Source organism: Podarcis bocagei (assembly GCF_964188305.1).
Source record: "Podarcis bocagei genome assembly, chromosome: 6".
NCBI classification, from domain to species: domain Eukaryota; kingdom Metazoa; phylum Chordata; class Lepidosauria; order Squamata; family Lacertidae; genus Podarcis; species Podarcis bocagei.
In genome coordinates this window covers 41,471,648-41,499,423 of record NC_138130.1, presented here as the reverse complement: position 1 = coordinate 41,499,423, position 27,776 = coordinate 41,471,648, and the positions used below count along the sequence as shown (strand labels likewise).

General features: G+C 40.8%; 1 protein-coding gene across 5 annotated transcripts in view; it reads right to left on the bottom strand.

Annotated features, from left to right (window-relative positions):
- NHS (NHS actin remodeling regulator) overlaps positions 1-27,776 on the bottom strand; it is a 236,614-nt gene that overhangs the window by 6,421 nt on the left and 202,417 nt on the right. For 3 of the 5 annotated variants that reach the window (XM_081199167.1, XM_081199170.1, XM_081199169.1), the window contains exons 2-8: positions 20,404-20,556; positions 16,583-16,716; positions 11,848-11,910; positions 9,502-9,694; positions 4,874-5,005; positions 628-3,603; positions 95-221 (exon numbers count right to left, since the gene is read on the bottom strand). In XM_081199167.1, the coding sequence (XP_081055293.1) occupies positions 95-221; positions 628-3,603; positions 4,874-5,005; positions 9,502-9,694; positions 11,848-11,910; positions 16,583-16,716; positions 20,404-20,556 (3,778 nt within the window). The other 2 variants (XM_081199168.1, XM_081199171.1) reach the window with 2 other exon arrangements.

The following is a 27,776-nucleotide window of genomic DNA, read 5'->3' as shown; positions in this document are numbered from 1 at the left end:
TGCTCTGAATAGTTGATTGATTCACTTTAGGTCTATTCCTATTGCCATGAAAATAGCACATTTGCTGTTTTTAATAACCCTAAAATGAGCTTACCGGTGAATAACTGCAAATAGATCCTCTGTTGTTCGAGGCTTATTTGGAGACACAAAAGCTTCTTCTGCTTCAGTTTGAGAATCTTCACTTAAGGGTGAGAATATGGAATCATCACTTGGGGAAGATTCTTCAAAACAAAAAGAGAAGACCTACTGAGACTTAATCAAACACTTTCCCACATGTTACAATAGAGCTGGTTAATGTAATCTACTTGCTCAATAATTAATGGAGCTGCTAGTATAATGACAGGCACTAGACAATCTAGTCTAAATATTGGATGATCTGTCAAAATAATGCTTAGTTATAAAGGGTTACTGCTCTTTTCACAGCTGAACTGAAATAAAAAGTAATGCAAATTCATTCCTACACACATATATATTTCTGCAAAGCATGGTAGGTTTTCTCTCTCTCTGCTGAAAAGTATTGGCAAAGCTCCATTAAAATAAATGGAGCTGTCAGCTGGCTGATCTCTGTGAACTGCCACCACAGAAAGCCATCTCACTCAAACAGAACAAAAATAGTTACGAACGTACCTTTTAAGACATCATCATCTGGGGTCCTTTGTGACTCAGCTGCTCCGCTGTCACTCTCATCAGAGGCACTTTTGGTTGGAATACCTGACACAATTTCGTTTTCCTGCTCAGATGATTTTTCACTGAGTGAATCTACAGTTGAGATCTCTGATTCATAGCTGATATTCCCAGGCACTTTGTCATCATGTTGACTTGGATCAAGCCGATGCTTTAGCTGATGACTAATGTCTGTTCCCCCACCTGCGGGGCCAGACTGGGACAGAGTTTCACGTATAGGTTCGTATTCCAACTTTTGTTCACGGTATGCAGGTAATTCTTGCTGAAGCTGCACAAGGTCAAGACTCCTCTCCTGCTCTGATCCATATGTGGTTCTTTTCCCAATAGAATTGCTTGAAAGGTCATCTGAGCCTTGTGGAAATGGTTCAGCAGAACTGCCACAGGCTTTACTTAGCGTACTCTCTAGTAAAAAATCATGAACCCGATGCATTTGATCTGTTACATATTTAGCTGTTGGAGCACCCACATTTCCTGAGGTCACCATCTGTTTGCAGGTATTCTTTTCACTGAAAGACAAACTGCTAGCCATGTGAAGTTGTTCTGGGGTTATCTGTACTGGAGATACATCAACATAGGACACAATGGCCTCTTCCATGGAGTATTGTCGTGATATTTGCTTCTTGCTTACATGTGGCTTCATTTTACCAGAAATGGCAGTAACCAATAAAGTGTTTCCTTGAACATGGAGCTCTGTATGATCTTTTTGTTTCACTTCTTCAGGCTTATTAATGGATCGAAGATGTACAGACTTCAGAACTGAAGGTGTGATTGCAAGGGCTTGTGGAGGATTGGAGTTCAGTGCTTCTTCTACCATACTTGGTTTATTGTAATTAAAAGCATGTAGTTGGTGTCTGTGAGCATATGGTTTATTCAAGACATTATGAAGAGCACTTAGGTCAAGATGAGTAGGAGGTATAACTGGAAGTTCTAGATCTTTGTTTAGAGATATGCTGCCATCTTTAGAAGAAGGCTGTTGTAATGAGGACTTCCTTTCTGGTACTTTTGGCTTTCTTTTACTCCCCCCTGGGGATAAGGGCCCAGAAAAGAAAGCTGTGGGAAAAGATGATGTTGGTGTTTCAGACTGACTTGAGTAACCACTTGAAGGAGAAGCTAAGCCAGCCAACTTTTCTGGGGAAGCCAATTTGAACTCGTTCTCAACAGAAGGGAGGGAGGGAGTGGTGGCTCTTGATCCAGACTGTGACGTTTGTGATTCAGAACTTTCTGGCGACTTTATGCATTCTATGACTGTAGTACCCGTAGCAGTGCTAGAATTGGATAAAGACCTATAAGGGTCATTCGATTTCAAGTCATTTAAAAGCCAGAGATCTGCATAGTGAGATTGTTCAGCACCTTCGTCTTTAAAGGATGGGATGTCCATGGTGTCAAATGGAGGGTCTTTTAATCCGCTCTCCTCCTGATTATCCCAGGCGTGTTCCTGCTTGCTTGGCAGACTAGTGTTTTCTGCTCTCGAAGGTGTGTTTGAAAACTCGAGGGGCAGCTTCATTTCCCTGGAAGTGTGAGGCATGTGCTGCTGCCCACTGCTTATCTTTGGTTCTTTCTTCTCAGGAAGATCTATGCTGCTGTCAGATTTCCTTAAAGATGAACTGCGTTTTGGTGGGGCTGGCTTTGCCTTTGGTTTCTTTAGAGAGATGCTCTGCTTTCCTTGCCTCCTATGGTTTACGTAATCCTGCCAGGCGCAGTTAGTGAGATTGGAAGCAACGCTTGCATTCTGGCCACTCTCGGAACCCACAGCTGCATAGTTACAAATATAACTTTTAGTTCCCTTGAGACCACAGTCAAAGTGCATGGAGGTATAATAGCCTTCAGTGTCAACTGAAAAGTGTGAGCTACTGTCTGCTTTGTCAGATGGTGTCTTCTCTATAAAACTATCGTATGTGGCCATGCTTGTAAAACTTGGACATCCCAGACTGTCTGTCTTGGGGCATTCAGGGCTGAAATCCTGGCGGCAGGATGCATCGTGGTGGTGATGCAAGAAATTCCATTCACTGTCACTTGTGTTGCTGTTATTAGGGTCATCAAGTAGATCCGCTACAGTGGAAGTGAAAGAACTTGTCCTGTGTCCTCTAACCTTATCTAGCTGATCACTGTAGTGTTCGGTTATGAAGACACTAGAATCTTCATTGGCATTAGGGGCAATGTTCAGGGATAATTCTGAATCACAGTGTGAAGAACCAGTCAGTGGGGGAGAGGCAGCAGGAGGAATTGTTTCAGATGTTTGGGAAGGACATGTTGAGCTGCTTCCACTCCAGTTCCCACTGGATGACTGGTGATCATCTTTCTGGTCCATGTGACTGCTAAGAAGAACCCCAGCTGTGGAGATGGAGTGAATGGGACTTCCAAAGGTATCAGAGTTTGATGAAATATCACAGCTTCCAGAATCTGCCATCCTTGACAACCTTGACCTCCCCCTCTCATTTGAATTACAGTCTGGACTATGAAGATGCTGAGAACAAGTTAAACCTATGGGATGGTGTTCTTGTGAACACTGGGTATTGATGACATCTTTACTCTTTGTGGAGATCCTTTCTTGGCTTGCTAGAAAGTGTTCTGCATCGTATGCTGACATTTTGGCACCAGAGTTGTGGTCCCCTTCATTGACTCTAGCACCTTCACGAGGAAGACTCCTAGATCTGACGCGGTTGCTTACTGATGTTGTAAACATGGGATCACCATTGTCTGTCAGCACCAGTATGTTGCCAGCTGAGTGAGACAGGGAGGCTACTACGCTCTGACCCCTCTGAGCTCGAATTCTTCTCCGGGATGGGGCAGCAATAAGGATTTCTTCTGTCTGGCACTCAGAGTCTCTGGTACCTGACCTCCTGTTGACGTTATTAGAGAAGTCTGGATTTGCATGCACAATCACATTCCGCTCTCTTGCTACGGGTGATTCGTCAGAATCTAGGACACACACAAAACTCTGTGAGGCACCATTTCAGTTGGCTGACAAGCTATGTCCCTTACATTGGCCTTAAATATGCATCACATAGGGTTTTTCTCCTCCCTGCCCAAGCCTTTCAACAACAGTAACTAACATGAAGAAAAAGGATTTGCTATGGGCCAAATGAGAGGGTTCAAGCAGATGTACTTAAACATTATATCCCTTGTTCAACAGGGAAAGCTGCTTCCGGGGGGGGGGTCTATTAGAACAAGCAATTTGCATCAGGAGTGCCAAACTCATCACTCCAAGTCATCCCCCTCCTTGGTGGCTTTTCCTTTGAGAAGTACAAAATGCAAGGGAACAAGCAAACCACCCTTATCTAAATTCTGAGTATTTATTATATTATGATAGCTTGAATCTTCAATTCATTGTCTGTCATTGTACAACAGATGTGAGCTGTGTACACACCATACATTTAAAGGACATTTAAAGCTCACAGATCCCTCCAAAGATGGGGACTACAACACATAGCACCCTTAACAAACTACAGTTCCTGGGATTCTTCGGGGAAATTCATGTGCTTTAAATGTATGGTGTGTATGCAGCCAGTAGAAAAAGTCTGTGCTTCTTAGGTCCAGTGGACTTGACCCTGATTACCACTGACTTAACATTTGTATAGAAAAGAGCCAAGTCAACACATCTTATGTATGTTATCGTTACAATTCTTTTTAAAAAGGTCAAGGAGACAAACGTGAAAAGAGGAAAAATATTTGGGAAAGTTTTCAAACGTTGAGAGCTATCAGGCATAAATATTCAACTGGTCTTCTGTATAAAAACAGGGACAGTTCATCATCACGTTGCATCATATAATTTGTCACTGCTTTACCTTATGGGTTCCTTGGCTACAAGAATAAACTTTCACTGAATCTAGTTACTTTTTATGTACACACCATGGGTATCAAAACAAACAAAAATAAAAGAACACAACAAAAATTAAGTAACTCATTACACTTAAACAATAAGGGCTGGACACGTATATCTATATTACTCAGTAAGGCCTACTGTGCATCAAGACTGAAGGCTGTAATAAGTAATATAGTTTGGCTGGCAGTATTTAATAATAATAAAAAAGACAAAACAAAAAATAGCAATACCCAAATGCATTAGATTTGAAACTCCACCATCATTGAAGTTGAAGTGTTCCTTGGAAAGCAGTTTGGAAGGCAGGCTATTGCTGCAATTAAGGCAGTTAAGAATGCTATCTAGCGAAGAGTTTTATTGATACTACACCTATTTCTTGTTGGACTCTTCTGGGGATGCCAGAGATGGTTTTCCTCCTTCTCAATTTCCGTCTCCGCTGTAGTACGGATTGTGAGTGAACAAGAGAGCAGCGTATACTAGCCTCTCTGTCAAAACCAACTCCTGCAACCCATAAATAGGTCTCATTAGCTTTTGGAAATAGTAAACAAATTGTTATGACTGGAAGACAGTGGAGGTCATGTGAGCACTTTGGATTGTGCCTGCAAATAAATATAAGGCAGACCTTGTACAACTCTCATGGAAAAAAATCACCGTGTACCACAGCGTTGCTTCTATGATCCCTGTTCCCTCTGAGCAGCCTGCGTTGCCAAAAGTTACAAAAGGTAGGAGAGGGGAATGAAAGGGATGCAGGGAAAGTTAGGCACTCTCATTAGCAAGGAACATTTACTGTAATGGTTTGTCCATTTATTATGGATATACAGGCACTGACATCTGAAATGAAAAGTAGCATTCAAGATGATCAGAAATTGGGCAGCTGTACTTTTTTATTTTAATGCTTACATTGCAATGAAATTGTGGGGAAGCCAAGGGACAGTTGCAAAAACCTGAGTCCAGCCTATCTTATTATACCGCATGTTTCAGAATAATGATGGCTCAAGAGCAGGATGCAACTAAGTTTTCCCTATATCAGTCCTTAGAGAACATTGTTAATGTCGAGACATATCTAAATGTTCACACTGATTTCATGGTCCAGTAACTGTAAATTAGATTGGTAATGAGTAATTACCACCAGTGTTTAATTGAGCTGAATTCCTAAACTAATGCTGATACTGTCATTACAGAGCAGCCACATCACTTACGTGTCATTACATCACATATCTGTTTTTACCTTGTAAGGTTGTCCTGTCTGACTTCCTGTTCGCTGTATAGATTCCTACATGTCCCTTTCTCCCAACACCCTTACGTTGTCAACACATGAAGAACAGGGTGAATGTTTCCAGATGCAAGACATCGTCGTTGCAAAGGGCATTTGCAAAGTGTGAACTAAAAGTAAGATTCTAAAAAGGAGCAGTCTTCTTATTACAAGCTTTCTTCTTCATCACTTCTAATGCAAATGATATCTAGTATATATTGCTCCATGGTACATAGTATTTCCCTAATTAATCTGGGAAGAGATTAGCAACAAATAAGAACAGTGTCCTCCACCTAGAAGCTAGGTAAGTCAGACTATTTGTCCCTCCAACCCAATACTATCTGCTTTGACTGGCAGGGAGCTTTCCTGTTACCTGCTTCTTAACTGGACACAGATAACATGCAAAAAACTGGAAAAAAGCATTACTGAAGGAGATTCAAATTATTTTTTAAAAAATGTGTTATGAGTCTAAATAATTTGTTTTTCACTTGTTATTGGAGACTAAATTTTAGAAACAAATCTGAAAACCCTGTCAGCTATTCATCTGGCTAAAAATTCATTTACAAATTAAACATTGTGTTTCCATTTAGTAATAATAAACCATCTGATGTTACAGTAGATTTCCTTTCATCAAAGAGTTATAACTTGGCAAGGATCCCTTCTGAACAAATGTATCGGGGCAGTAGCTAAACATGAAGGTTCTCATGGTGCAATTTGAAAGGCAACAATATGAACTAAAAGTAGAGAGGAAGGGAATAAAAACCAAAAATCTTGATTCAAAAACCTGTACTTTCAATTCTGTATAATTATATCAACCATAATTATACACAGACATACACATACAGAGTACATTACATACAAATGTAAAACACCAAAAAGTAACTTTCTTGTAAAAGTTCTTCTTGAAATCTACTACAGGAGACCCCAAACAAAAATCCTATATTCCAACCATCACCAACACCACTGCAATAAGTGAACAGAAATCTTTAATATTGAACAAAAGCACTACGACACCCTACTGCCTTTCATTATTTTAGAACAAGTGTTAATGCATTGGGAGGGGGGAGAAGAAAAATAATGGTTCTGAACTTTTCAAGATGTTCTGGCAGTTCTGTTGTTTGGAAACTTTTAGTGATATCTACAACAACTGAACAGAATAATCTCTAATAGCTTGGACAGTGGAAACAGATTTTATTACAAGATTTTAATTTGGTGTCATTGTGAACCTATTTTTATCACAGCATTTCTTGGAACTTTCAAAAGTGAAATTTGTGCCCTAATCCTAAACACATTGGCCAGCATCCAAATAGCAGCAAAACTATCTTTGTGAACTCAAAGTGGTTTTAGACTTATTAATCTCAAATAATAACCTACTCACTATTCCATGTGACAAACTGATTTGAAATGGTGGAGAGGCAGGGGGCAATGTTAGCTAAATTTCAAAAGCAGTTATATGACGCTGGGATCACTATTCAGATAAAAGTGTCAAAAATTCAACTAGGCAAGATCAAAATCCAACTAAAAGTGAGATGGCATGGTAGTGGTTTGTGTGTAATTCCTTTTTGCAAGCCATTTCTCCATTCAGAATCAGCCCCTCAAAACTACTTCCCCATCCAGTAAGAAATAAAATACAGAGTACAGTCGTACCTTGGATCCCGAACGCCTTGCAAGTCGAACGTTTTGGCTCCCGAACACCGCAAACCCAGAAGTGACTATTCCAGTTAAAGAACTATTTTTGGAATCGTCCAACGGGGCTGCCTGCAGCCAATCAGAAGCTGCGCTTTGGTTTCCAAATGTTTTGGAAGTGGAATGGACTTCTGGAACGGATTCCATTCAACTTCCAAGGTACGACTGTACCCTTCTGTTCCGCCCCCTTTTGTAATGTCTGGTTTGGTCCTGAGCTGCTTCATACTGTCCTTTATTTTTGTCCATTCTACATGGCAGAAAAAAACGAGTGTCTTAAATGAGCCTAGTATCCAAATAATTGGGGGGGGGGGCTTAGCTGGGGCAGGGAGCAAAATTTGTCCATCCTTAGAATCATAGAATCATAGAGTTGGAAGAGACCACAAGGGCCATCGAGTCCAACCCCCTGCCAAGCAGGAAACATGAGTTTGCAGCATGAGTTTAACCACATTTCTGCTTGATGATATGTGCAATTAAAAAAAGAATCCACAAAGAATGCTCCAAGAGAATGGCAGCTAAGAATATTCACATCCATCACCTGTTATCACCATGACATCAGATGAAGTGTTTTCCCTTGCCTGCGTGGTTTGATTTCAAACCATGCAGGCAAAGGAAATGGGATTTGCAGCAACCACTGGTCTGCAAACCCCACTTCCTTTGCCAGCACTGTTTGATTTCAAACTGCTGTGGCAATGGGATCCTTTCCTTTTATGCACCCTTTGCATGTGCAATTTGAAATAAAACCGTATGGGCAAAGGAACCATTTCCCTGTAGGGTTTGCTGTCAACGAGGCATGCTGTCAGTACCGATCACCTGATTGGCGCCGATAGCAAGTATTGTTTGGGACAGGATAAAATCAGGAGTCCACTTTAAGGCTCTCCCAATTGTTTCTGTGCAGCTACGCCATTACTTGTCTCACACTTTACATCACATATGATGTTAGGTGTGTGACAGCTGACTGTAGTTTGGGCAGAACGTCCACACACACATATTTGATCCCCCTTTCCTACAGAAATTTCAAAACACAAATTCAGATAAATGGATACCCCGCCCCCTGATAATTCCACAAGCCCAGTGTAATAAATTTTATCACAATAGAGCACAAGTATATTTTGTTCTGGTTATTCAGCTTGCCTTATTAGCAAGGATAAATGTGCATATATTACTTGGAAGGGTAATATAATTAACTCTCCCAAGCACTTCTGCTTTTGATAGATAAGCTTTTTAGGGGAAAACTGCATGGATATTTCTATTTAGTGTAATGCTCTCACCATGGAATGAAATAATGAACCAACAAGAGAACTGGTGAGTTCAGACATAGTGCTTAGTAAACCATGGTTTTGCCATTTTGAGAAAAAACCAGTATGAGTCTCAGACTTCTTAGCTCCTCCTCCCTCCTCTTCCTTATTTGGAAAGAAATAAGAAGCTTCTGCTTTAGAACTAACCACAGTTCCCTGATATAGCAAAACTTAGAGGACAATGGTTTATTTTAACTACGGTTAGTTAAAACCAACTATGGTTAGCCAAAACCCAGCCTTCCTGGTTTGTAAACTAACTGCCATTCTTGGAGGTTGGAGATAATGGAGAACCAAGGTTGTTTCTCAAATGAAAGCAGAAATTTTCAATTTTCTTGCATACGAAAGAAATGGGAGAGGAAGCATGTTAGCCCAAGGCTCATCTCATAACAGGAATGTAAGACAGAAAAAATATCTCAGGGCTTTCAGAGACAGTTCTTCTGTAGGCAACCATGGCATCTTACTTCAGATATAACAGCACCAGTGTTGATGGATACTCATGAGATTACCAATATAGCTTGTTTGGGCTGCAATCCTATGCACATGTACCTGGAAGAAAGCCCCATTAAACAAAGTAGAACTGACTTTTGAGTAGACATGCATAGGATTTGACGGTTGAAGCTATAAAGCTTTGTTACGTTCTTGCCTTGGAAACCTTACATTTGCTGATCATAAACTCCTGTGTTTAGAGATATGCTCACCGTAATAAAATTAATGACTTGAACCACCTTTTTGTCAACAAAAAAAGAAGTACAAGAGATCTGTACCAGTGACATTGATGGGGATAATGCAAGAGGAAATCACTTGGGCATCTTGTTTCATTTTCTCCTCTGGAGTTGGGAGAGGTAGTGCTTTGCTCCAATTGGTTTGCTTATCCAGTGTAGAAGGGATATTATGTATTGGATTTTTCGGCCTCTGCCCTAACATGACATCTGTATCTTCTTCCTCCGGAGGGTGGGACTGTAAATGAATACAATCAAAATCAGTATCTACTCTTTTTACGAGATAAAGTTACTTTTTAAAAATATCAGAAAAAATAGATTTGGAGGTAGGTTTCAGGAAAGCAGTAATGAAGAGCGCGTTGCAATTTTAACACAGGAAGTCAAACTACCTCACATACTGGAAACATTTAGGAGCTGTAGTTTAAAATGAATTTTCAGAAGATGGAAACAGCTTCCAGTCAATGCTTAGCTTCTGCAAAGATGTATCCTGCTACATATGATACATATGTACATGCCATTTTAGCAACTTTTTAGTAAGTTTTAAGTCCCATTATTGTATTTAGTTTGATAAACATATACTTGAATAAACATATCAAATCAGTTCCATGCAGACTTTCTGTTTATCAGTGTATAACTGACACAACAACCCTGGCTAATCTTGAATAAAATTACTTGAAGGCAAGTTACACTGGTTTTAATGGAATTCAGCATTATCCAAAGTATAGTTTGTACAGAAATTCAGTGGAACTTATTCCCAATCAGATGGGTTTAGAATTGCAGTTTAAGAGCCTGATCCTATCCTTAACTTCAAAGTAAGTCTCACGAATATTAATGAAACTGACTTCTAAGGAAACATGGGTAGGATCAGGACATATGTTTTATATCACACAGTAGCAAATGTGTACTAAAAGAAAAATGAAAAAGCAAAAGTTGAGCCACCACCTTCAAGTCTTAAGAATAACATTCAGAAGATCATGCAAAGTAATTCAGAATGTGCTACCCAAGCTACAAGGCACAAAAGATAAATAGGCACAAAGAGAGATTAGTTAACCAACTCCAAGAATAACTTTTTGAAAAGAAAGCAGGACTGTCATGCTTTGTAGTTTTACCAAGTGAGAGTAAAAGATCAGAAGCAGTTTGTTGAAATCTGTGCTTATTGAGAAAACAGCAATTACTTCAGCAACAGGGCAGAAATACTACCTTCAGAGCTTTATAAAGTTCTCACTCTTCCATTTAACTGGTTACTGTTATTTGTACACAGCCCTGGAGGAGTTTATTTCTAAGCATTTTCTGTTCTGTTCTAAACATTTTCACCTCTTGTTTCCATTTGTTTCCATTTCCTACTTTGCTAACATGGATTTTCTGTCCTTGGCTCTCATTTACTCTGAAAAACTTGTAATACTTTTAGCTGTGGGTTAAAGGGCCAACATTTGCTTTTACTGTATCTAGAGTGCTTAATATTGTACTATTTTCTAACGGATAATCACCTTCAAATAACTATAGTTCTCTTCATAAATAAATATCTTAACAAGGCTGAAGGCCCTGAATAGGCTTGCAGGCATTCTTAACTTCCTACATGTAGACTGAAGACCACACTTCACATCTATTTATATAAAATACAAGCAAGTCACTTGCTTACCTTGTTGAATCATCTGCAAAATAACCCACAAAAAATAATAACAAAAGGAACCAATCTTCCCTCAAAATATTTTTGTCCATCCCTGGGTTAGGAAAACATTGCAGCTTTCTTTATCTGTTCTGCTTTTGTGCTGTTCCCAGCAGACATGAATAGCTCATATAAACTACTAGCACAAAAGACTTTGTTTCCTAGGCAACCTCTGGAAAAAGTTGATGCGTGCAAAAAAAAAAAAGGCGGTTGGGTGGGGGGAGAGACCCACATAGCCTGTACTTTGTTGCTGATTCCTTCCCCTGCATAACAATAGCTTTCTGGACAAAGAAAGTGAAGTGACCTGACCACAGACTCTCTGACTGTCTGCCAGTGCTACTCTTTAGCAAACAATAGCAATGATAACAGTCTATAGAACAAATTCATGCTTTGCTCTGCTATGGTTTGGATGTCTTCTTGTGGTTATCCAAAATCTCTGTCTAATTCTTTTCAGCACCCTACAAAAAACCCATCAGAGGCAAATTTGGTTGGGGCCTTTAAAACTAATTAGTGAAGGGAAACCCTCTTGTGAGCTGGTAAAACCTATTAAACCTACACCAAGGGGTGGGGGGGGAGGGGGAGAAAAGATGGTGTTCCTTGTTGATAAGAGCATAACAGAAAGACAACAAAGTTAGTCAGCCAAAAAAAGCAAGCGAGAGAAAGGATTAGGGATGGAAAGGGACAGAATGAGTGAGAGGCTGTTATGTTAGTCTTTTTTCTGATACCTTTCGACTCCATGGGGTCATGTGGCAACACTCGGTGGGGGAGGGCGAGCGGGTGCTGTAAAACTATAAACATGAAATGTGGGGGGAAAGTGGTTAAATTTTTTAAAAACACATAGCTGAGAATGTTTCTGTGGTGTGGGCCAAACTCTTTATCAAGGCCAGACAGTATTGAATTTAAAATGTATCATCACTGCAAGCTGTTGTCATTCAGCAAAATTTTACTCATAACGTGTTGTCAATCGGAATTTGCTCCCTGGTTTTCAATCTGCTTAACTTCTACACATGGTGGTTGGTTAGGGAGGGAAGTTAAGTGGCAGTAATCACGTGTGCAGATTATTATTATTTTTGCCACACCAGCCTTTTGATAGCTAATAATGCAGCCCTTGAAGCAACATATGAGGCTCTACCCATTGGCCACAAGGCCCTTTGGTGTTTTCTTGTGGTTTTATGACACACCAACATAGAATTTTAAAGATTTCCCCCCTCTCAAAAGTACTTCTCAAACCTTTGAAATATGTGTGGGGAGTCTTAAGATTTTTTGTTTCCCCCCATCATCTGTGGTGGTCATGTTGTTTATTTATGGATTTTATTCAGGTTGGACTTTATTCTGTTGAAACAGAAACATTTCAAAAACGGCAAAAGAAATTAGTACACTTTTGGTTGTAGAAATGTAAAAAGCTTTAAATGCATAACCTTAGGGCTAGCTGGGGAGTCTCAGAAAACTAGTGATGCCACCAAAGCTGCTACTCACCTGGCTTAGAATACAAATTTTAATGCAACGTCATAAAATGCACCCAGATTAATACAAAGTGCTTCTCTAGCTCAGATCTTAAACTGAGGTGCTGTACCCTTCCTGATACCATGAACGGCAGCACTGTCGGCACCTAGGAGTGTGGCACTCCCAGGATACCTTCCTTAGTATGGATGTCAGACACCCTGAATTATAGAGAACACTTGCACCTGAGATACTGTACTCATGATTAGCAGGTGTCCTATGTGCCTAGCAGTGAGACCTCATAGTTGCTACCAGTCAGGCAACTGGGATGGGAAGGGGCAGCTGCATGGGAGAAAGGAGTATGTGGAGGATTGTGAAGGCTCATAAGCAACTGAGGAGGGAGTTTGACTCCTAATGATGCCAAGACTATGCATGGCAGGGCCCAACTTTCACAATTGAATGTGGAATTAAACATTTCTGAGCACAATTCAAAGTGTTGGTGTTGACCTTTAAAGCCCTAAACGGCCTTGGCCCAGTATACCTGAAGGAGTGTCTATACCCCATTGTTCAGCCTGGACACTGAGATCCTCCTCTGAGGGTCTTCTGGTGATTTCCTCACTGCAGGAAGTGACGTTACAGGGAACCAGGCAGAAGGCCTTCTTGGTAGTGGCACCCCACCTGTGGAACGCCCTTCCTTCAGATATCAAGGAGATAAAGAACTACATAACTTCATAACTTTCAGAAGACATCTGAAGGCAGCCCTGTACTGGGAAGTTTTTAATGTTTGATGTTTTACTACGTTTTATATATGCTGTAAGCCACCCAGAGTGGCTAGGGAAACCCAGCCAGATGGGCAGGGCGAAATTATTATTATTATTGAGATTGAGATTGAGGTTGAATCCTGACAAGACAGAAGTACTGTTTTTGGGGGACAGGAGGCGGGCAGGTGTGGAGGATTCCTTGGTCCTGAATGGGGTAACTGTGCCCCTGAAGGACCAGGTGCGCAGCCTGGGAGTCATTTTGGACTCACAGCTGTCCATGGAGGCACAGGTCAAATCTGTGTCCAGGGCAGCTGTTTACCAGCTCCATCTGGTACGTAGGCTGAGACCCTATCTGCCTGCGGACTGCCTCGCCAGAGTGGTGCATGCTCTGGTTATCTCCCGCTTGGACTACTGCAATGCACTCTACGTGGGGCTACCTTTGAAGGTGACTCGGAAACTACAACTAATCCAGAATGCGGCAGCTAGACTGGTGACTGGGAGCGGCCGCCGAGACCATATAACACCGGTCTTGAAAGACCTGCATTGGCTCCCAGTACGTTTCCGAGCACAATTCAAAGTGTTGGTGCTGACCTTTAAAGCCCTAAACGGCCTCGGTCCAGTATACCTGAAGGAGCGTCTCCACCCCCATCATTCTGCCCGGACGCTGAGGTCCAGCGCCGAGGGCCTTCTGGTGGTTCCCTCATTGCGAGAAGCAAAGCTACAGGGAACCAGGCAGAGGGCCTTCTCGGTAGTGGCGCCCGCCCTGTGGAACGCCCTTCCAGCAGATGTCAAAGCGATAAACAACTACCTGACATTCAGGAGACATCTTAAGGCAGCCCTGTTCAGGGAAGTTTTTAACGTGTGATATTTTATTGTATTTTTGGTTTTTATGGAAGCCGCCCAGAGTGGCTGGGGAGGCCCAGCCAGATGGGCGGGGTATAAATAATAAATTATTATTATTATTATTATTATTATTATTATTATTATTATTATTATTATTCAAATTAAGTTTCTAATTTGGGGAAGCTGGGGGAAATACCTGAGCTCTAGCCTGAATCTGAGGGGAGTTCACTTACCGCTATGGAAAACAGGTTTCTGAATATGAATTGCTTTCAGCTCAAGAGGCTGTCAGAAAGGTTTATGACAACAAAGTCTAGGTAGACCCAGATCTACAGGATGGGATACATTATGTTTTGCCTAACAAAACACTTCTCCAGTAGGCTTCTCCTGTTTACAGGATGTAGGCTAGCTTTCAATTTTTTAACTACCTGCCTACTCAGATGATAACAGTATGATAACATATGAAAGGGGGGAAATCTAAATAATCTGCTGGGGAAATTGGTTTCCATTTCCATCAATTCTGAGAGTCACATTTAGCATTTGATGGACTGATGGGATTTTGAGTCTGGTTGATAGTGTCCCTACAAATAATGAGTATTTGAACTTCCAGAGCTATTTTTCCAGAGTATTTACTGATGTTCTGACATTGCCAGTCACACCAAATGTATCTACAGCCTGATCAAGGAGCCTCTGGATAATCTGATGTATATTTAAGTAATTTATTTGACAATCTGGACTTGTTCAGGAACCCATTGTCACCAAAAAATCTAAAAATTATATGCCTCCTGATCAGTATTTGTGGGAGTATTTTCATTCATTATTAGTTTCTATCAATAAACATATTTTTTAGTCCACGTGCCATTGGATGCCCTATTGAACAGAACATTTCTACTCAGTTAAGCTTCAGTTTAATAAACCATCTGATGTGGCAAACTGCAGCTTGTGCAAACCCTGCAGACCATGGCTAGAAACCATTGTTTCCAATTTTGGTCCCCAAATTTGGTTTGCAAAGCTTGTGGAAACCATGGGTTGCTAGTTTCCTGTGTATACAGAGCTCCTTTGCAGCCATTTCCCCTTTCCCTTTGTGTGACCAGCTGAACAATCCAGCATTCAGCATGTAACCATGGACTACCAATTAAGCCAGGGCATAAGGGCAACTTTAAAACATGACTTCATATCCTGACGTGTTTTGAAGCCATCAACCCCGTAACAGGAAACTGTGGCTATGTGCTGAATTGTGGCTTGTTGAACAGCTACAAATGGGTTGAATGCTGCTCGTGTACATCCTAAACCAATATTTTTGGCTTACAGTTGCATGCAAGCAGAATAATAATAATAATAATAATAATAATAATAATAATAATAATAATGACTCAAATGTTTTGGCTCCACAAACCCGGAAGTGAGTGTTCCAGTTTTTCAAATGTTCTTGGAAGCCGAAGATCTGCCACGGCTTCCGCGGCTTCCAATTGAGTGCAGGAAACTCCTGCAGCCAATCGGAAGCTGTGCCTTGGTTGTCGAACGTTTTTGGAAGTCGAATGAACTTCCAGAACAGATTCCGTTCAACAACCAAGGAACGACTGTATATTGACTTTTCAATTAAAGTAACAGAACAGCACATTTTTAACATTTAGCCCAGAAGATCATCTGTGTACTTTGGCATACTTTGTTAGTGCCTGTGTGTTTGTGCGCACATGTGCATATATAGATGCAATGTTATGTACATTTACTGGGATCTGCTCATGCAGAATTAGTGTAAATGAAATGGCACACTTTGAAAATGTGCAATAAAGTAAGAGGCAGGATATGACTTGCCCCCATAGGTGGATTTAGGGGAGTGTGACTGGTTCGCCCACAATGGGCACCAAGTCAAGAGGGTGCCACAATGATGAACAACGGAAGATGAGAGGGGGGGGGGGGAGAGCTCAGCACCATGCCCTCCATTTTAATGGGCTAATATGGCTCCTCACTTCTGAACTCTTAGAGCTGTACCTTTAAACATGAGTAATATGAATGCTAAGCATTGCTCTCCCAGTGGGGTGACTGCATATTGGCTGGACATAGGCCTGTTTTTAATTTTACAGCTTACACTAAGACCAAGGCAAAGAATACTGTAAACATTTTAAAAATGCCTGGGATGGTGAAAGAAACATAATGAGGGGACTGGGAAAATTAGATGATAATAAACATGATTAGTTATTGTAACCACCTGATAATTAGTCTTGACTTTTAAAGGATATCTCTGTGCCTTCAGTAGCAGTAATGATAAGAGGTTTAGCAGATGCTGTTTCTCCTGCCACTGTCTGGCAAATCTCTCTCAGCCACATGATGATTAAAGTCAAAGATGTTCTGTGTGGATTAGAAGCTGGCAGCCCTTGCCACAATAACCAATAGTGTTGGGGGAAGAGGAATGACTTACTTTTAGCAAGGGATGGTTCTTTGTCTCTTTGTTCTTCTGGGTGTAGGTCACAGGGAGGGAGGGAAATGGGGGAGCCACCACAGAGATTTGGCCCAGGACTTTTTGTTCCCTGTTATCACTCCAGTTTCGTTGCTCTGTTTAGCAAAAACAGGAAATAAGAAAATTGTTCAGACTGATGTGTATTTTAAAATAATCTGCCATGAAAAGCCTAAACTTTGGTCAAGATGCAGTTCATGGGAAGTGTGTACATTGCTATGATCTCGAGGATATTCATAGGAGGAAGCAAGCTTTGTTACTGGACCAGTTCTCACGGGATGAGGATCCCCATCCTTAAAAGCACTAATAAGAGAAGTCCTTATTTGGCAAAAATGGGCAGTGCAACATGCATATCTTTGTACACATCCTCACACACCCTTCTCTAGGCAAGGAAGAGGCAGTCTCAAAGTTCAGTCTCTTTAGCAAACAATAGCAATGATAACTGGTGACACCCCCATTTATACTCCTTTGACTTACGTCCGACAGTGTATATGTGTGGTGCTGGGAAATAAATAAATAATTTATTTCATACCTGGAAATGGCAGGAGAGAGCAGCAGAGTCCTCATGGCTCATGCGGAGATCCTCTTCAGAGCCCAAAGAGGACATCAGTGTGGGTGGAGGAAGCCTCAAAGAGACCGGAGGCACAGCAGGTCTTTGTTTATGCTGCTGAGCCTCCCCACCTAACAGCTGATGTGCGGGTAGCGCAGCAGTAGCAGCTGCTTTCCTGCACCACTTCTAGCCTCCTACCAGCCCCTAGTTGTGGAGATTTTTGAATACATCATTTTTGGTATGGATTGAAGAGACAGCAGCAGAGAGGGCATTTAAAAGATTATTAGAGGGTGCTCCCCACTTAATGCGATTTCACTTATGCATGTGGGACCTTGGAATGTAACCCCACGTAAGTGGGGAATCACCTGTATTCAAGGAGAAATCACTCAAGGAAGGGTGAAAAGCAGGGCTAGTGAGAGGTATGGCTGGGGAGCAGATACGACTTTCAAAGCCCAGGGCCAGACAGAGAGGCTTGAAGGGCTGTATTTGACCTCCAGGCCTGGGGTTCCCCATCTTTGCTATAAGGTGGCAGAGTGAACACCCAGCAGGAACTGAGAAGCCTGATTTCAAGCTCAGCCTGTAAGCTGCTACACTATACCAGCTCACAACATACAATGAAGAAAAGTATTAACAGTTTTTTTTAAAGGTGGCAAACTGAAGTGATATTATGCTTCTCCTGCACATCTCCTCCTACTATTTGTACTGGACTCCAAGAAAGAACTAATTTGCACCCCTGGCAGAACATTTAAAACACATACACAGACAGATGAAGACAAATTTTCTTAGTTTTTGAATATAAATTCTGCAACCACCAAGTCACTTGCTAAGAACAAAGTGCAGGTGAATTAAGGCAAATGATGGATGTGTTTAGTATCAAATAATTTAAGCAGGAAGCTATCAAGAACAAATTAACTACTTGGTCTCTCTTGAGTATTATTCAGCTAAAATATACCCAGAGTAGACTGAATGAAATAAATCAAGGTACTTACCATATTGGTTAAAATATTAGCTACCCCTGAATATAGACCACTCCCCTAAAATGAGATATCTTAAATCATGGCTTAAATCACAATGATAGGCTACATACAAGTTTTATACAAGTCAGATTTGGGTATGGAAAGTGCAACCTATATTCAGACCTATATAGTAAGTCCTTTGATTTTATTAGGCCTATTCACCCATTATGATCATTCTGCTGTTTCACTCTTTCCTCAACTTGTTGTCTCTTGGCCACAAGGTGGCAGAAGAAGATTAAATTTAGCCAAAGCAGTTGTGATGTAGACACACAAATGTGTGTATTCTAATTTTAACACTACTATGATTGTATTTTCCCTTTATTTTATTTTGGATATTTCTATGCTGCTTTTTATTCAAATAAATCCCAAAGCAGCTTACAAACAAAATATAAAAATAACATAATGGAACATCATGAATACAGCATAAATTGTATAAAATACTTAACAAATCACCAGTAAAACAATCTCAAATCACAAATTAAACAATTACCATCTATGCAACACTATTTCACAAAGCAATTAAAAAAATACACTAAACATCACAGTTACACCAAAAATCATATTATAGGATTCACAAAGTACTACAGCAGCTATATGTATAAAACAATATTAACAGAAACAAAATAGCAACAAAACAAACAAACAAACAAACAAACAAACAACCCCCCTGTTGAATTTGTATACCTGCTCTCCCCACCACCATGACTCATAAACTTTCATTCTATTCAATGCATCAAAATACATCTGCAGATAATGCTCCTGGCAGCAATTCCCTTCTGAAGGATTCTTGTGAAGGTGGTGGTCCGCACAAAGACTCTCTCCCCTCACATCCTTTCTGCCACTATGACATTTCCATTTTTATAACAGAAAAATGGAATACCAGAATAAGGCTAGGCTGCAATTTGGAGGTTAGGTGATTCTCTGACGTGTGTTCAACTATGATTAAAAATATCATTAGTTAACATAGCTACATGATCTGTGTGGGAACGATAAAATACTTGTGAAATCAGATTACAGTGGTACCTCGGGTTACATACGCTTCAGGTTACATACACTTCAGGTTACAGACTCCGCTAACCCAGAAATATTATCTCGGGTTAAGAACTTTGCTTCAGGATGAGAACAGAAATCGTGCTCTGGCGGCACGGCAGCAGCAGGAGGCCCCATTAGCTAAAGTAGTGCTTCAGGTTAAGAACAGTTTCAGGTTAAGAACAGACCTCCAGAACGAATTAAGTACTTAACCCGAGGTACCACTGTAGACCCTTACAACCTGTTTCCAGTTTTCTTAGGGAAAATGCCTTTAAAATTATTACACAGATCAAAGCTGATGGAAGACTAATAGGTGATTGATTGATTTATCTAACAAACTTCAAGACACTGTGTGTGTGTGTGTGTGTGTGTGTGTGTGTGTGTGTGTGTGTGTGTTTAAATTTTTCCATGCCTTTATAGTGAAACATTGATCTACACAATTGCTTCTTCAGATACTTCACTGCTAGCAAGACCATGCTCAGCATTTTCTGGTGCAAGAAAGGGATTGTCCCTTGTGAGGCAAAAAGTACTTGGAGGGTGAATTTTTGTGGGAAAACAGCAGGAAACATAAGGGTTACACCGCTCTCCCAACATACATGGAATATTAGAATTGTAGTGCTGGAAGGGACCCCAAGCAATGCAGGAATCTCAACATGCGGTTCCCCCATCCAATTTAAAACCCTGCTTATTTTTGCAAATGTGCTAGCTGGTGTCTCACTTCAATTTACAGCTTCCACGGCATTTTGTAAAAAATAAAATAAAGAATTCCAGAGACAAACGCAGTCATGTGTACTTTTGACTTCTGTCAGAATTATGACTCGGCAAGCAAAAGAGAGTTAATCAAAGGGAAGAAGAGTCAGTTAAGGTAAGAGCTTAAAGTACATGCTGTTCCTGGAGATAGGATGGAGTCTAGTGAAGTAATTGTTTGAGTGGAATTGCTTATACTTGCCTAACAGAGCTGTCATTCCAAAATCTGCTCTGGGGTTTCCTCCACCCCTCTGGAGCAGATTTTTTATTGGGGGGGGGTATGTGGGAAGTGCACGGGCGCAGGGAGAAGGGGGGAGGGGAAGTTGCATTGCACAAATAGAAGTGATTCTGCTTGGACAATGACTTTGTTGGACACCACCTTCTATCTTCCGTGAGCTACTGGAATGCAAAGCTGTTTCACTGACTACACAGAAATGATTTACCTTTCCTCAAGGCTCGCAGGTTCTGCTTTGCATGGCGATGCAGCTCCGCTACACAGGCTGGTCGGGTGGAAGGAAGGAAAATGTTTCTTTGCTGATGCCAAGGGGCGCGATAGTAGACACTCAGTTTACTCTCTGCATCCAGGTTTGAGACAGCTGCAGAACCAAAGAGAAAAGGACACTTAACTCACACTCATAATGGAGCAGTCAAGTCTTTTCAAATGCATCAAATCTCAGAAATCAATGCAACCCACTAAAAACTATAAAAAAATGCATTATAATTTGAAACAGGGAAGGTGATTTCTGGTCGTAATTCAAATCCATAAGTTTAAGAAATGCCAGGGTTCATGAATCCACCAGATTTTAGAAACCTTTTGAAGAGTACCCACTGCCTGTATGTATGGATGAAAAAACAAATGAATGAGGAGATGGATGTGAATAAACTCACTGAAACATTTTGAGAACAGCATGAATAAAATGGATACAAAATTAGACACAGAATAGCTTTACCCTCAGATATATTGGCTTATTTTTATTTATCTAGGTCAGTCAGAAGCATAATGAATTCTGACATTTACCACTAATCTTTAAAATTTTAGAAAGCCACCAGAAAATATAAGACCATTATTATATTAGCTGATCAGTAATCATCACTGGTTTGCAAACCAAGCAAGTTTCCTAACACACATTTCTGACATTTACCAGTAAATCTCTGAGTAAACTTACATACATTATTGGTATAGGACATTTATGAAGACACATGGGTGTAAATGACAAAAATAAGTTTTGTGACATGGGAAGTCTCTGACATTCACTGGTATAACTTGAGTCTACTAAGCACCTTCAGCAAATGACCCTATTTAATAATAATAATAATAATAATAATAATAATAATAATAATAATAATAATAATAATAATAATATATTTTAAATACAGAAAAGGCTGTAGCACTATAAGAACAGCTTATGTTGCCTTGAAATATATAATGCACCAACTTTGAAGTAGCTTTTCTTTCTCTTTTCTTGTACCTTCAAATCCCCCAACTTTGACCACAGTTAAAACCACCACTCTGTATTTCATAATCAAACACTTTCAGGTTCCTGATTACAAGATGCAGGTACTGGCAGAGTCGGGCAAAGGAAGAGAAGGAGCATAGTATGGTACAAAGAGGCAATGAAGTTGGTGGGAGGAAGAAGCTGCCAGGAGAAACTAGTTGTAAAGAGATCCTGCATGCTGGAGTCTGCAAATGGGAGTTGCAGGATTGGGTGTTGAAAGTAGCCAATGTGCCCTTGCTGTCAATAGTGGCTAATGCAGGTGACCCTGCCATTCTATTAACTGTATAACTGGAGCAATGTTAAGAAACAATACCTTGGTGTAGTAGTGCCTCTGGAACTCAATGCCTATTGACACCAGGCTGCTGCCTTCTCTGTACCCTTTTGTGTGCCTAAAAGCACTTGTTTAAACAAGCCTATCCAGACATGTAGAATGTTGCTGTATGCATTAATCTGTTCTTAGTTTATTGCTGATTCTATCTTTTGAGTGTAATTATTGATAATTTAATTTATTCTCTTTGTAAATTGCTTTGAGGTTTCCCCCCAATCAAGTGGTATAGAAATTTTATTAAATAAATAAAAAGATTTTAAGAATCTGCATCTTTTGTATTTTAACCTTGGAATTCCTTGGATGAAAAGTGGGATATAAATATTTTATACTGCACTATCATCCTTCCTTCCTACACTTAAAATGCATCAGCTTCTGTCACTGATTGATAGTTCTCTACGTACAGGTAGTGCTTTTTTCAGCTGGAGCCCATCGAAGCTCAGTTCTGGCACCTCTTAAATGGGTGCCATTGCCATTGTAAGAGAACAAGGAAGAAGTTCATGGTGAGCTCCGGCACCTCTTTTTCGAGAAAAATAGCACTGGGTGCAGGGCACATAGCCAATGTATGTGAACAGCTTTGTCACATGAAGACAGGCACCACATGGACTGGTTTACAACTGCCTACATACAGTGGCTATGCCATGTACCCTGGCCCACATTCTCTGATTACATGGCAATTGATGATTACATGCAATTCCCAAGCATGAAGAAAAGCAGATTTTCTAGTTTTTCACTCTTGATCATAAACATCCATCATTCATAGCCTCTGCTCTCAAGCTTTCTTCTTCTTTTTTAATACTGTAGCTAAGCTGTGTATGGATGCTTGAAGGTAGTATGGCTTAGTTCACTCAGGCGTGTTTGTTCTAATAATAACAACACAAAGGCCAGCAAGAAAGATTTCTGCTCTATTTATTTTGATAGATCCAAGGGGTTACCCCCACGGCTCTGTCTGCTTTCCTAGACTCTCACATTTCCCTTTTCCTTCTTTTACAATTTCTCAACCCTTAATTACCAAATGGAGAATACGTTTTAAAAGAATTCTAGCCAGCATCCCAAGTGAGCAGATTTTAATGTATATAAATAATAAAATTGTGTGTGTGATTTAAAAGTCAGGGACATTAATTTTTTCCAGCAGATGGAGTGCGGTAAGGGATGGAAAGGACAGATATGTAAAATGTCAAGTTGCCACAGTGTAATTGGAAAGTCTTAAATGCATCCTTGAAAGGGTTAGGTCCCAGTGCAGTGCAGACATAAGCCCAGTGCAGATGCAATTGAAACCATGGTTTTCTGATTCGTGAACAAGTTGTGGCTCCATCATATCTCCTTTTTCTCGTGCCATAGGATATTGGAAGCTTTTATTTCCTTATTTTAAACCTATCACACTTTCCCATTACAGTGGAACCTTGGTTCTCAAATGGTTTAGTTGATGAACAAATCAGCTCCTGAACGCCAAAAACCCAGAAGTAAGTGTTCCGGTTTCGGAAGCCGAATGTCTGATGTGGCTGTTGGCTATTGTTTCCAGGGCGCCGGCGCCAGTCGGAAGCCGTGCCTTGGTTTTCAAACGTTTCAGGAGTTGAACAGACTTCTGGAACGGATTAAGTTCGAGAACCAAGGTATCACTGTACATCCTAACTCAGGGGATTGTGGCTTAATTACACTCTAGTTTAGGGTAACAAATCAAACATGGTTAAGAAATCAGAAAGACAATATCTCTTATTCTTAGATTATAAAAGAAAGAATCTAAGAGTAGTTATGCAAGTACACAAGTTTTTCGTAGACAAGAGTACTCCACAAAATTTGGCTCAGATCAATCAGTCCCCAATACAAAAAAATGTGTGAGAAAACTGGGGATAATTTGAAGCAAAACACTCCCCACCTGTTCACAACAGGATAATACAGTGCCAAGGTATCTAAAAGCCTACAGACGTAATCTGTGGGTAAGGCAGGTTTTTTTCTTCCGTGCCACTTTCCTGAATATTCAACCAGTTGCACTATTCTTTCTAATTAACATATTAATTCATTAAAAACAGGAAATTCCCTGGGCTGCTCCATTCAGATCTACTAAGCCACTGAACTAGGAATTGTACAGATTATAATTCATAAGCAACCAATGTCCTAACTTTCTCCATACTGCAGTGTTGGTGCAACTCCCAATCCTGCACCAATACTTTAAGAAATGCAGGAGAAAGGGTCTCATTTTTAAAAGCGTGTCCTCCAATTCTGGAAAGGGGCATGTGCATTCTTTAAATAAAAATACATGGAATCAATAGAACATTATGGGAAGGAAACGGGTATTCTTTTACCTCACTGACACAATTTTAAACCCCTTTTAAAACAGTCCCCAAACTGCAACCTGTTGCAAGAGAAAGGCAAAGGGGAAAGGTGGAGCACTTGATTTGCACACAAAAGGTATCAGCTTCAGTCCCCCTTGGCAGCTCCAGGTAAGGCTGGGAAAGATCCTTCTCTGAAACTGCAGAAAGCTCCTGTCAAGTCTGTAGACAATTATCTGACTCTCTCTATGGCAGCTTCCTATGTTTCCCAAGTCAAAAGTATTTCCATGTCTGTACAAGCCCTCAGCTGAACCTGAGGGAGGACCAGTTCTTCCACATCTAGCTGCATGATGAGTCAACAGGAGCACTGTTTGTTTCTAGCATTGACTGCCACAGAATATTGTAAGAAAAACAGAAAATTAATTTCAAGACAGAACCAGTTCATCTCAGATACAAGATAAGCTGGGAACACATCCAACTACATCAAGCATATTAGTGCATAAATGTTTCATGGAGGCAAGTGCCAAGACTGATGTACATTTTATTTATAGCCCAGAATGCCTTCAATGATATTCCCCCCTCGCAAGAGCTTGTGTCTTTTGCTGCCATATTTTGGAAGTTAAAGTCTATAATGCTGGCAAAGCATACACATTGTTGCTTGTCATGCATGACCGTGCTAAACAAAGCAGTCACTTCTCATTCTGTAGAAGCCACTCTTAAACCTCTTGAGTCAAGGCAGCATGGAATATCCACTGTGATCCATTACCTAGAAAATTAGACTTGGATCTCTGGATTCAGATTCTGCCAATAACTTATTTTTGTGGTCCTGGGCAAGTAAAGGAACTTATCTCTCAGCCTCAGTAAAATGGGAACAATAGTGACTAATCTCACATGCAGATGTAGGAAAGTGTGGTAAAAATGGTAAAGCACTTTGCAGATAAAAAGTGATGTAGAACTAGTTTGGTGTAATGGTGGAAATCAATGAGCTAGAAGTAAACCTCCCGGTTTGTTGGGTGGCTTTAGGCAAACAGCCATGGCCCAGTGTAGAGGCAATGGGCTTCATCTGAAGCTCAACACATGTAGTTCTGTTGGTGCAACGGGTCTTCCATTTGCTCTTCCCGGTGCATACACCCCAAATATGCTCTGGAGGGTCCCCCAACCCTTTGGAGCTGATTCTGAGGATGCATATCCAGATAGAGGAAACTGCTGTACTCATTTAAGTCTGTTGTGACAGCAGAACTGTAGCACTGAATATGGCCCAAGGTCTCTTGATCTCTTAAGCATATTTAAGAGATCAGAAGATCCCCCAGCTCAGTTCCCAACTCAGCGGCAGTACAGTGGTACCTTGGGTTACAGACGCTTCAGGTTACATACGCTTCAGGTTACAGACTCCGCTAACCACCCAGAAATAGAACCTCGGGTTAAGAACTTTGCTTCAGGATGAGAACAGAAATCGTTCTTCGGCGGTGCGGCGGCAGCGGGAGGCCCCATTAGCTAAAGTGGTGCTTCAGGTTAAGAACAGTTTCAGGTTAAGAACGGACCTACGGAACGAATTAAGTACTTAACCCGAGGTACCACTGTACTTTGCATGAAGAACATCTGCGAGCAGGGCTGGGAATGTTTCCTGTTTGAAACCTTCCAGAGCCACTACCTGTCAGTGCTGACAACAATATGCTAGAGAGACCAACTGTATGATTTAGTATGAAGCAGATTCCTCCCCTTCTTACTTTTATCCTGAACAATTCCCCCTCCACTCTCTTTTCCCCCCATCATATCTAAATCCGTATCTGTGGCTTGATGTAGTTTACATAGTAGCCTGATATGTAACCCAAATCACAATTTGCAATCCTGCTTCCGACTCGATTTTAAAACTATGGCTCGGCACTAACTATAGTTAGCAAAAATAACCAGCTCTAATTGTCGGTATTTAAAAAACTGAACTGGATGGAGAAAGGAACAGGGAGGATGGGAAGGTTACGGGAGGAGTGTGCAAACTCACAGGGCGCTTGCATTCCCTAAACCATGGTTTGGTGCTCATCAGTTACATCTGCACTGGGCAGGCGTAGCTGGCATTAATCAGGAGTTATAAGACAGCTTCAAATTCTGGTTTCACATCTCATTGTTAAGCCAGTGTGTCAAGACTACAGTGGATTATGGCAAACCACTTTGAGGATGGTTATTATTATTATAACCAACCAAGCGGTATATAAATTTTATGAAATAAATAAAAATAAATGATATTGAAAGGGGAAGGGGGGTAGGAAATCATGTGCAAGGGAAGTGGGGAGGATACAGAGTAAGTGGCAATTCTATATCTTATGGGGGTTTTGTAAAAATAAAAAAAGTTTTTTTATAGATTTTCTTGGGTTAAATTCTAATATCTTGTTAAGAGACCAGGAAATGTGTTAAGTCAGCACTGGGCCTGTTTCTGTTCTCCCATCTGTAATATAAGACTGGCCTCCCAGGACTGAAAGAGGATAATGTATATATATTAAGCATTTAGAACATTTAGAACTGTACAAACAAACATATACTTGTATATTATTAGTAATTATCATTTTTAGCAGTATTATATAGAATTTGTCATAGGGAACTATTAGTAATAAGCTGTGGTGGCTCTTGCAAGGCAAGAGGGCCCACAGGAGCCATAGCCAATGAAAGGCAGAGCCAATGACTTCTTTTTTTCCACCCATCTTTCTTCCTGCTGAGTTCTGTAAGGTCAACCCTGAGGCTAAAATGGAGGAAGCAGGCAGCCAAGGCCTGGACTGGTTGTAAAAAGGCAAGCAGATGAGGGTTTGCTGAGAGCAGGCTGTGGTTGGTGGCACAGTGCCCCAGTTGCCCTTGTGGACCAGCCTCCCCTGGTAATAAATGCACACACAAAGCAGCTGCTAGACATGCCAAAATAACTTTCCAGAAGCTTCCAAAGGTCTTCTGGAATTCGTTCATGTCTCACCTCGAAGTGCCCATTCCAAGGGCACTCCAAGCCAGAGCTCACTGAGTCCTGCAGCAGAGGAAGCGCGCTGGAACAGAAAGCAGCTGTTCACATCAGTTGAGCTTATGGGCCATTTTATGTGGCATCTGGAAACGCTTGCTGAAAGGGTGTTTTATTTATGTTAATGGCTCTGGGAATGGCCATCTTTGATAACTAAAGGTCAACCAAACCACATGCTTCAATTATCCTGTCAAGAAGCAGGATGCTCTAGCAGGCCTGTTTTTCAACAGGCCTCAACACCCTTGTGGGGGTCCAAAATGAGTTACGATTCCATTCACCTAGGCTGCTCAGCTCTTCTGAAAAGTTGGCCACCGCCGATATACTGGAAGCTGCCATATGTGCAGCCACTTCTTGCTCTTTCCTAGGTGACTAATTAGGGTCTGGGTTTTTTCAAAAACCAGACCAAATACGCAGATACTGCACAAATACCTGCCTACTCAACCTCTTCAATCTGCAGAACGTGCAGTTTTGCAAGTGCCATGTAATGGTGTTCCACATCTGTGAGGAGTCAAAAAAATTTATTTAGCATGGCAGCTCTTATGCTTTGGAGCTCCCTGCTTATTAACATTAAGCAGGCACCCTCACTATACTGTAATATGGATATTCCAGTATGCCTACCCAGACATATAGTTTCATTACATATAATTGGGTTTTGCCATTTTGTTGCTTTTATCTGTATATTGCTGATCGTTATTTTATGTAAATCACTGAAATGGGTTTTGTTTTTTTATTA